The 11,656-nt window shown below is 39.7% G+C and overlaps 1 protein-coding gene across 1 annotated transcript in view; it reads right to left on the bottom strand.

Moving 5' to 3' along the window:
- Positions 1–1,387: 1,387 nt before the first annotated feature.
- Positions 1,388–11,656, bottom strand: part of TRPA1 (transient receptor potential cation channel subfamily A member 1) — a 76,359-nt gene continuing 66,090 nt past the window's right edge. Inside the window, exons 25-28 of the mRNA XM_059166234.1 lie at positions 9,557–9,625; positions 5,798–5,908; positions 3,157–3,254; positions 1,388–2,289 (exon numbers count right to left, since the gene is read on the bottom strand). Coding sequence (XP_059022217.1) covers positions 2,079–2,289; positions 3,157–3,254; positions 5,798–5,908; positions 9,557–9,625 — 489 coding nt within the window. The 3' untranslated portion in view covers positions 1,388–2,078. The remainder of the gene's footprint in view (positions 2,290–3,156; positions 3,255–5,797; positions 5,909–9,556; positions 9,626–11,656) is intronic.

Raw genomic sequence — 11,656 nt, 5'->3', positions numbered from 1 at the left:
TTTTTATGGCTTCAGGTCTCACATTTAAATTTTTAATCCATTTTGAGTTTATTTTTGTGTATGATGGGAGAAAGGGGTCTGGTTTTATTCTTTTGCATGTTCCTGTCCAGTTTTCCCAATACCACTGTATGTTCATTTCTCCTGTGTTGAAGATTGATTATATAGTTGTGGGTTTGTTTCTGGGTTTTCCATTCTAGCCCACTGATCAATGTGTCTATTTTTGTGACCATAACATACTGTTTTAATTACTACTGCTTTGAAATATAACTTGAAATCTGGAAATATGATACTTCATTTTGTTTTTCAAGATTGCTTTGACTATCTGAGGTCTTTTGTGGTTCCTTACAAATTTTAGAATTGTATGTTCTAGTTCTATGAAAAATGCTCTTGGTATTTTGATAGGGATTGCATTAAATCTATAAATGGCTTTGCATAGTATGGACATTGTATAATAATAACCCATGAGCATTGAGATGTCTTTTTTTGTTGTTTTGTTTTGTTTGCATCATTTTGAATTTCTTTCATCAATGTTTTATAGTCCTCAGAGTATAGGTCTTTCACCTCTTTCGTTAAATTTATTCCTAGAAAATTTGTTTTAGGTGCAATTGTAAATGAGATTGTTTTCTTAATTTCATTTTCTGTTGCTTCATTATTAATGTATAGGAATGGAACAGATTTCTGTACACTGATTTTGTACCATGCGACTTCACTGAATTCAATTATCAGTTCTAGTAAATTTTTTGTGGGCCCTTAGGGTTTTCTATATATAGCATCATATAATCTGCAAATAAAGTTATATTTCTTCCGTACCAATTTGGATGCCTTTTATTTCTCTATATAGTCTAAATGCTGTGGCTAGGACTTCCAGTACCACACTGAATACAAGTGGTAAGAGTGGATATCTTTGTTTTCTTCCTGATCCTCGGGGGAAAAGCTCTCAGTTTTTTACCGTGGACTCTGATGTTGACTGTGGATTTTTCGTATAAGGCTTTTATTATGCTGAGGTATGTTCCCTCTACAGCTACATTGCAGAGGGTTTTTATTATGAATGGATGTTGTACTTGGTGAAATGCTTTCTTGGCACCTATTGAAATGATCATACGGCTTTTATTCTTTCTCTTACTGATGTGACTTATCATGCTGATTGTTTGGCAAATATTGGACCACCCTTGCATCCTGGCAATGGATTCCACTTGACTGTGGTGTATGATTTTTTTAAAATGTATTATTAGATTCAGTTTGCTAATATTTTGCTGAGGACCTAGGTCATTAGAAATACTGGCTTGTAGTTCTCTTTTTTTGTAGTATCTTTCTCTAGTTCCATGTGTGATGGAAGTATTTTTACAAATCTCAAAAAACTAAGTGTAGTAAAAAGTTCACACAATAATCAGTGGGGTGATTTTACATTTATTAGATTTTATAAACTTTACATTTTACATTTATATGATTTTACATTTATTATGATTATTAGAAAATCAAAAATATAGAAACAGCACATATTATCTATACCTATAGTAAAATTCATGCATATAATGTCTATTAATTTGGATCTCAACTCAAAGTGACATCAGGTGTGTTAGGAGCAGCAAGAAGGGTGTGGTCATTTATTATAGTTGGAACGGAGTACACAGTGTTCCACCCACAGGTTCTTACAACACACACACAAAAAGCATACCCAATGGTATAACCTAATATAATACTTTATTGTCTAATACATTACATATTACATAATTATCAAGCAGGAATCCAGTATTGACATTTGTATTCTAGTTTAAGAGTTACATTTACTAGTCCTCATTAAAATGTATGTTCTAACAAGTCAGTTTTCTACTCAAATAATGAGAAGTGAAGTACAACTTGAACTCATTAGTAAGGATATTCTCTCTATGTTCTAACTGGCATAAAATATGAATAGAGAGAAGGTTTATTTTACAAAGAATACAGGAACCATCCTTTCATATGTAGTGAAATCAGAGTCCTAGTTCTGCTTTTTTCTCACTTTTGCTAACCTGGAAATTGGACCCAACAGGGTCATGCAAACTCCCCCCCCCACCCCCGACAGGAAGCCCCACTGCAGCCTAAGGCAAAGGGCTGTGGGTCTTTGTCTTTACAGCTTTCAATACAGAATTCCACTTGCTATTCCTTTGTTCTAACTGTTCTTTTTTAAACCTATCTTGAAAAGAACTATGGTTATCTTCATCCTCTGTCTCAGAGATGATTTCCATCTTCTGAATGATGAGTTTGATAAGCTCATGCTGTTTTTCCAGAAGAGAAGTGAGATCCTTCAGCCTAAAAGGATATGCATGTCTCGTGAATTTACTATCAATGATCCTTTCAGTCCTTGAGTGTAGAGAAGCCTAGGTTACGAGAGGTGTTCTATATCCAATGGGCTCTGTCAGGTCATAGCTTTGTGGTAGTCCTAACCCTTCTAAGCAATACACATTTTTTAAGGTTAGGTGTTCTTCTTAAGGTCGGGCTGTTAGTTCTTGGCCAGTTTACTTTTGTTCCCATTCTAAAGATTAAAATGCTGTTGCACAGAAAGAATAAGCAGCTTATCCAAGGTCACAGTTAGTAAGCAGTTGAATAGGGCTTTAAACTCAGGTGAATAAACTCTAATGCCCTAATGCTTAGCCACTGTACACTATATAGCTTCTCTAGGAATCTTCAAAATCTTTCAAAACTTTGATGTATGAATTCAGATGGCTCATGGGAATGCAGTTTAAGATACTGACTAGAAAACTGATTGTTGGGAGCCTGGGTGGCTCAGTGGGTTAAGCCGCTGCCTTCGGCTCAGGTCATGATCTCAGGGTCCTGGGATCGAGTCCCGCATCGGGCTCTCTGCTCAGTAGGGAGCCTGTTTCCTCCTCTCTCTCTCTCTGCCTGCCTCTCTGCCTACTTGTGATCTCTCTCTGTCAAATAAATAAAAATAAAATCTTAAAAAAAAAAAAAAAAAAAGAAAACTGATTGTTGAACTGCAGCTAATAAATTGTTGGGTCTCAAAAATTTCTCATGATTCTCAAAACACTACGACATCAGTCACCTAAAGTATGACTTAATATATGAGATAAACACAAATATACAATATAACCTTACACTAGACATCATTATTTAAATGTTTTAAGTTTCTCAAATACAGAAACAAAGAAAAACACATACCGATACTTTTGCTTCAATATTTCTATTTCTAGAGATGTGTCAACATTTGGAATTTCTTGTCTTGTTTCTTTGGTGTGAAAAAGAAAATGAAATATACGCTGTGGGATAAACGATGAATAGTTACTCAGGTTGAACTCAATTCAGGAACTATTTCTTGAACGTGTGCCATGATTCAGCACTGCATCAGGTATGCTAGCACGACAAATAGCTAAGACATGGCTATGGCCCTTAAGGAGCTCACAGTTTAAGAGAAACTGGGAGAGATTATGCTGAGTGAAATAAGTCAAGCAGAGAGAGTCAATTATCATATGGTTTCACTTATTTGTGGAGCATAAGAAATAATACAGAGGACATGGGGAGATGGGGGGGAGAAGGGAGTTGGGGGAAATTGGAAGGGGAGACAAACCATGAGAGACTATGGACTCTGAAAAACAATCTGAGAGTTTTGGAGGGGTGGGGGTGGGAGGCTGGGTGAGCCTGGTGGTGGGTATTATGGAGGGCATGTATTGCAGGGAGCACTGGGTGTGGTGCATAAACAATTCTGGTACACTGAAAAGAAATTTAAAAAATAAAATAAAAAAAGAAACAGGCAATTGCTGGATCACTACTGGGTATTTACCCTAAAGATACAAACGTAGTGATCCAAAGGGGCACGTGCACCCGAATGTTTATAGCAGCAATGTCCACAATAGCCAAACTATGGAAAGAACCTAGATGTCCATCAACAGATGAATGGATCAAGAAGATGTGGTATATATACACAATGGAATACTATGCAGCCATCAAAAGAAATGAAATCTTGCCATTTGCGACAACATGGATGGAACTAGAGCGTATCATGCTTAGCGAAATAAGTCAAGCAGAGAAAGACAACTATCATATGATCTCCCTGATATGAGGAAGTGGTGATGCAACATGGGGGCTTAAGTGGGTAGGAGAAGAATCAATGAAACAAGATGGGATTGGGAGGGAGACAAACCATAAGTGACTCTTAATCTCACAAAACAAACTGAGGATTGCTGGGGGGAGGGGGTTTGGGAGAAGGGGAGTAGGGTTATGGACATTGGGGAGGGTATGTGCTTTGGTGAGTGCTGTGAAGTGTGTAAACCTGGCGATTCACAGACCTGTACCCCTGGGGATAAAAATATATGTTTATAAAAAATAAAAATTTAAAAAAAATAAATAAATAAGTAAAATAAAATACATTAAAAAAAAGAAACAGGCATATAAAAAGCTATAAAACAAGTCATGCATATTATAATAAAGTACAAGCTATACAGATTAGAAGGAGAAAATAAGCGTGGAAGACTGCTTATGAAAAAGTATAACCAAATTATCTTATATTTTATTATGAAAAAAGCTCATCATAAGTGGTGGTATTCCATACAAGATTAATTGTTCTCTAAAACCACACCATTATCTAACACAACTGAATTTCCAATAAGGATGTTTCTGAAATTCTATTTTAATATAAATTTTTAAAATTTAGTGTCTTTTAAACCATTGATAGACTGGAATGGGTCAAGGACAGAAATGAAATGACCAGAAATGAGGCAATTCTAGGAATCCCGGCAAGACAAGAGGACAGTGCACACAGGTGATCCGGGAAGCCTAATAAACCAAACATGGGAGTCCCTGGGTGTGAGCAGTCAGCAGGGGGGAAAAGAAACATCAAGGATGACATCTTGCACAAGCAAGTGAATGGTGTGGACATGAATTGAAAGAAACTTTGAAGAGGAAAGAGGCTTTTTCATTCTTTCCCTGCAGGGGGAATAAACATGGGAGAAGTGAAAAAAGTGAGTTTCTTTTGCATGAGTTTGTTCTGAATATGCAGAATTGAGGTACCTTGAGACATACCAGTAAAGAGTCACGGTAGACAGCTGGACATAGGAGCCTGGAACTCAAAGAGAGTTTTAGGCTAGGGAATCAATTGCTGAGAGCCTTCTGTGTTTTAGGAGTAGTCACAACCATGGATATGAATGCAATTAAACAGGGAAATAGTGTAGATAGAATAAAGCCTAGGCCAATACTCAAATTGACTTTATCATTTCATGACCACACAATGGAAAAGTAATAAGCAAAGAATTGAGAAAAAAATATTCATAGAGGAGGAAGCCCAGGCATGGCCAGGATTAGCATCTAGTACTTCTGATCCTTAATACAATCCTTTTCCATTATAATGCAGTGGCTTGCTTAGTCTTGGACACTTAGTATATTGTCTATAATGTACACTCCCCATGCACGTGTATGTGTGTGTGTATATATCTGAGCATAGGTACATATGTGCTCTATATTTGCAGATAGACCTATTCTTTGCACGAATTATGTAAGTGGCATGTGACTAGGAAAAATGAAGCGTACACTGTAGGAAAGATACAGGGCACAGCCAATCACCCACCCAAGCACCTGCCCTCACAGGGATGTGGTACACATTTAACACAGATGTTGTGAATGAGCCAGTAGGACAAATGCCTCCTTTCCAGGGCCCTTCACTTTCTCACTATGGGTTAATCAGGCACTTAATTTTTTTTTTTTAAATCACAATTACTTCTTTTCCTAAGGGTACCCTTAAGGATAACACCATGAATGAAGGTCAAACAGTATCATGTTACTGATGCCGATATTTTTCACATGTACTTACCAATAATCCTGAACATCTGGGTCTGTTGGGATACACAATGATGGATTTCTGGTCTACTCTGCGTAGGAACCAGAGGGGCAGCTTCTTCTCTAAGCTGGTATGAAGTTCCACCTAAAGTGCAGTTTGGATTGATTGAGAGGAATTATTAATAAGCATCTGGAATTTTTATACCACAGGAAAGCAACCATTAGCACAGCGAACTGAAAACTGACTCTGGTGCCCTGCTTAACGCATAAGCAGCCGGGCTGGCCAGGTTCGCCGCCTCTCCACTCTGACAAGATGGGGGCCAAGCAGTCTGCAGCTGAGGCAGACTGCTTAAAGAAGGAATTCAATGGAAGTGAGCAGATGGTCACTCTTCAGGGACGGTGACTGACACCACCCACAGAAGACAACTTGGCCTGTCCTCTGGGGTGTCGTCCAAAATGCACATCTGTGACAGGGGAGGAACTCGTGCTTAGATGGAGGACCATGACCGGAGCCAGAGGAAGGAATACAGCTGGTGCATCGAAGACTAGTACTCCACTGACTTTTCACGATGTGCTATCGGGTGCAAAATGATTTATCCGTGACCCATCTTGAGTCTAATAATTTCTATTTTCAGAGATACAATCATTTGTGTCATTTAATGGGTTTACCTTGAGTTGACATTTTACTTTTTATTTGCCAAATTTATCTTCTACTCATTTTTTGTAGTCCTTTGTGTCTGTTTAGATATGTTTATTGTAATGACCATGTAGGTGAGAGTTTGCTCTCTAAGCTAAGACCACTGGCTTTTTTATATATGGGCACTTCAGTGGCTCACATCCACAAATGGTGAGATGCTAAGAACTTCCCTGGCCACCTGTTTAAAACACTAGCCTCTCTCCCACATAACACACTCTATCTTGCTTCCCGTTTTTATAGCACTTACCACCAGTTAACATGCTCTATATTGGTTCTAGTTTCGAGAACAGCTATGTTTTCTTGTATTTTATTCACAACACCAATTAAAAATTTTCTTTGGGTTTCTATAATAAATAGTTTCCAAGGTTCCTTTTCCCCTTGGGTCTTAAGAGCAATATTCCTTTCCACTTACAATATACATTTTTTCAGAGGTCACATGTTATCATTCACTTACTTGATTGAAAAAGATTTATTCAAGTCTAGTGCCTGCCAACAGACAAAGCACATGATATATCTTAACCCTGCTCATTTTTTACATAGGACCTGCCAGATTTCCTTCCTTAAATATGGTCCTGGGGAGGATGGCAAGCAGAGTTTCAAGTCCAACCTTGGTGGGTCTGCTGGCACCCACCGAGCATGGCTCCTGTGGGCTTAGGACTGATCTGCACCTCCTCCACCTGGTGGCTTTCCCACGCTGGAGGTAAGTGAGTTCCATGGCTATCCCTCGTGATGTGCCTGTCCGTGTGCAGTGTTGACAGCTGCCAGCCTGTACTGGAAATGGGATACTAATGTGGAAAACTACAGAGCTCCAAGCTCCTCACAATACAACTCCTGTCTTTGAGTAACTGTTCCATCTCCCAGCATGCACTTCCCCAGGGACCTCTCTGTCCCCACTTAGGTCTGAGAGGACTCTGTGAAAAGACCAAATGTCCCTCTGTGAGGGGGCTGCTGCCATCCCCTTACGCTCTGGTTCTGATGTGGCCTCACACTCAGGTTGGACCTCACAGAGTTGTACATGGATTATAGAAATTTGCTTAAAAAAACAACTTAGGGGAAGTAAGAGAATGGCTTCCTGGTTTTCTAGCCAATGCTCTTCGTGATCCAAAACAAGGCAGATAACATAGGAGCACTTGCTGTGCCCGTTTCCTTTATAAGCCCTTTTGTTGCTGTGTTTCAGGGAAGAGGTCAAACCTAATACAGAATTGTGCTTTTCCTATTAACCGTATGAACTGGTTAGCTGTATTAACCATGTTGTTTAGTGGACTTCCGCAGACATCTTATGTAGTGCTATTGCTTGTATTGTTCTTTTTATTTACTTTCCTTGACCTTTTCAAGAGTCGTCAGTTATGAGGTACTGCGGCATGCCTGCGAGGAGGTTTCTGCATCTCTTTTCCTTTTCTTCCCTACCTCCCTCAAGTCCCACACCCCATCTTTGTTACAGTAGGAACTGGTCAGTTAGCTCTTCCTTTAATCTTTCTCCACCAAATAGAGATAATAACTGATCATCTTAAACGCCACTTTCATTTTGTTCTCATTCTTCGGAAGAGCTAAAAGCGTCCCACGCACTAACGAAATATCTTGAAGCACTTCCATCATTTACTGCCCTTTCTTTCAAAGCTAAGGTTTTCTGAGGTGCCTGGCTGGCTCAGACTATAGATCTCAGGATTGTGAGTTAAAACCCCAGGTTGGCAGTGAGATACTACTCAAAAATAAAATCTTAAAAAAACAAAAACAAAAACAAAAACAAAGCTGAGGTTTTCCTTTGCTATTTTTTAATAAAGCCCTCTATAATCCTGAGCAGCCTTAGTGCTCTTTAAGAGCCATCCTTCTAGGCCAGGCAGCCCTTCACCCCTCCTTAGCCACTTCTCATTCTGCCTTCAGCCCTTTGCTCCTGCCGGATCCCGCCCTTCTGGACCGGCCTCACTGCTCTTCTGAATCCTATCTTTCAAGGTCTGGCTCACATGCCAACTCTTCCATGTAGCATTTCCTTAACTGCGTTTCCATTCATTTTCTGGACCTAACACTTTAATCAGTTAATTTATATATTTTTGTTCTTTAAATGTGCCAAGCCCTCTGTAAAATGTACAACTTAGTCACAGAACAGAGACTTGAAGCACGGTTCTAAGTTGACTTCGACGTTTTACACTCTGAATGTTCTGTTGATGTGCTCTCTAATTAGACTTCTTTTACGTATTAAAGTTAGCAAATGACTGGATGACTTTGGGCTGGGGTTCTGTGTTCACTCATGCTAAACTGGACTGTACTCCACACGTGTCATGTACTGGAACACTGTTCAGAAATAAACATGTGCTCATGGATAGCTGAGTGAGTGACACAGAAGAAAGCAGTGTGACAAAGAAAAGTGAAGAAAATAAAGTTAAATCTTACCATGAATTTGTCTTTCTCTTGAACTGGCCTAAGTTTCTGAATGTGTATGTTCAACTGGTCATCAGATATTTTTGAAGCATCAAATATTCCCATTCAAATTTGAAATTTAAAGACAAGGCAAATAATTACAAGGCAAATATTACAAATGCAAAATAGTTTTGCATTGTGTAACAGGAGACCACCTCACAGGATTCAGCAGCCAAGGACCCACCCAGAAGCCTCTGACTCGAGCGGATTTTACATCGAATTATTTAGAAAGATGTCAGGGATGTGACAAAGGAACAAAATCTCCTGGATGCAGTGAACGTCACTTCAATATAACCTGTGATGTGGGAACCTTGCAAGACTAGGGCCAGAATACCAGGATCCTTGGAACAGTGGGGCTGTGACAAGACAGAACACCTCACACCTGTCACATCCTTATTTAGCAGCTAGCTACCTGTTTGGCCACATGCTGACATTAAAAGAGGCCCAGATAATTTCTGTTTCTCTGCTGAATTTTTTCTGGAAATTTTCTCCTCATTTCTGAGTCTTTGACTACAGCAGGTACTACAAAGAATGGGCCCAACAAGCACTATACGGTGTGAAACTTCTCAGCACTAACAAAATATCTGTTTTAAATACTGTTCACAGAAATCAGCTATGCTCATACATGAATAATTAAGATGGTGTTAATTTCGAGAAGTTTTAAATAAATGCAGTACCTACCTGCATAGCAATCCTCTTCAACAATGCATGCTTCTGGACCTCTGCAATGTCGCCAACGGCCAAACCAATCTACAATACAACACAGCACTGAGTCATCACCAGTTTAGTGACACCTAAAAATGGACTAAGATCTCTTTGGCTGCAGTGGGGGAGTGAGCATGTAACTGCCTAGTAGTGACCCCAACAGGGCTAACACCTCTTGCAGCACACCGTAAAGCCTATACACCTTGGTCACAATGGTAGCCACATGGGTTCACTGATTTTAAGTGTTATCATAAAACACTCGGACACCCATCTGAAATTCATTTTAATTTAAAATAAAAATTTGTTATTTTTGGAGAGGACGGGGTGCTAGAGTATCAAATGCCACTGGGGTAACCACGCAACACGGTTGCAAACTCCAGGAGCTGGGCCTCTCTAAGGTAAACAAGAGTGACTTGACAAATGGAAAAGTTAAATGGCAAACCGAGGTGATGCAGAAATATATGTCTTACATAGGTTTGGCAGGAAGAGGTACACTTCAAGGATGGGTGTGGCTTTGGTAACAAACAAAAACAAACAGGAACTGCGTCTAGAAATCCGTGGCTTCGTAGAATTAGGTGAAGGGAACCTGTCAGCTTAGTTCTCTACTCAATCCCAATTAAATCCACTTACTTACATGAGCTGACATGTATCTGTTAGACAATCAGTACCCGCCTATGCTAAACCAGCCTCCTGGATGTTGATGTTCTCAGAAAGTCAAGTAAACTGCATAAGGGAAGGGCTCAGTCTGTCCAGGTCACCACTGTATGCCCAGTGCTTAGAACCACAGCGGGGACAGAGCAGGAACACAAGACAGCTACTGAGTGAATGAGCAGCGAGAGTATACTCCAGAGTGTGCAGACTAGCACTGGAACCACATGTAGTCAGCAAGTGGGCTTTATTTGGCAGGATAATGTTTTTTTATTTTTAATTTGGAAGCCTTTCAGTGGGCATTCTCTCTAGTTTATATCAACCTCCATCAAAACCCAGCTGTCTCATACTGAAGATACTTGCCTAGGATCTGAAGACGTCTGATCTTGTGAGTCAGAGAGTAGATAACTTACTATTTAATTATAGCTAACATTTGTCTAATGCTTATCATGTGCCAAGCATCATTTCAAGTGCTTTGTATTAGCTCATTTTCTCTGCATAAGCTAGAAAGTAGGTTTTATGACATTTTTCTGATTTGTGTCCCCAAAATATGAAAACACAAGGAAGGGGCATCTGATTCAGATCAGGGTGATGGCAGGGAGGTGTTGGTTAAGATAATCTACCTAGGAGAGATGATGCTTGAGCTGAGTGTTGGGAGCTTAGAAAGAGTTAACCCAAAGTGGGGGGCCTTCCAGGAAAAGGAGCAGCTTGAACAGAGCCCAGAAAGCCCACAGAAAAATCTGGCACACTCAGTGAACATTCACGGTACATGTCTGGGTAAATCCTGCCAACAGCGGGGAGCTGAGTGAGATCTGGGTAAGAATCAGATCATGAGAACCCTTGTGTGGCATGCTAATGGATTTAAACTGAATTGAAGAGTCCTGGGGATTAAAAAAGATAAAAAATGATGAAAAAAGAAATTTCAGCTTTTCCTTAGAACATCTATGTGATGACAATTGGCAGGAAGGATTAGACAGAGAAGTGAGACAAGAGAGCCTCTTCGGGCTACTGCAACTTTATGGAGGAGGAACCATAAGGATGTAAGCCAACTGGAAGTAGGCATTTGAGGCAAGTATTTACTGGGAGAAGAGAGGGAAGGGCAGAGCTGAATCTAGAGTATCTTCCAGTGATCTGAGTCAGATAACCAGGAAGGTTCTACTGAGAGGAACAGAAGGGCTTGAAGGAAAGAAAACATTGACAGTCTTGGCTCTGTTGGGTTTAATTTTCTTCTGGGATGTGCAGGTAGAGATGGCACCCATGTGTGTACTACTGCTAGGCCAAATCCTCTTCTAGATGATTATCTTCTAAAACATAAGTGATTCTAAGGGAAGAACGTGGGCTTTATGTCATTCTTTATTATTCTTAGTGCTATCCTTTATTTTTCTAGGTCAACAACATAAAACACTGGAGTTGCATCAAGTAAGTGAA

This window comes from Mustela lutreola, chromosome 3 (genome assembly GCF_030435805.1).
Source record: "Mustela lutreola isolate mMusLut2 chromosome 3, mMusLut2.pri, whole genome shotgun sequence".
Classification (NCBI taxonomy): domain Eukaryota; kingdom Metazoa; phylum Chordata; class Mammalia; order Carnivora; family Mustelidae; genus Mustela; species Mustela lutreola.
The sequence above is the reverse complement of the archived record's forward strand: the minus strand, read 5'-3'. Positions and strand labels throughout refer to the sequence as shown.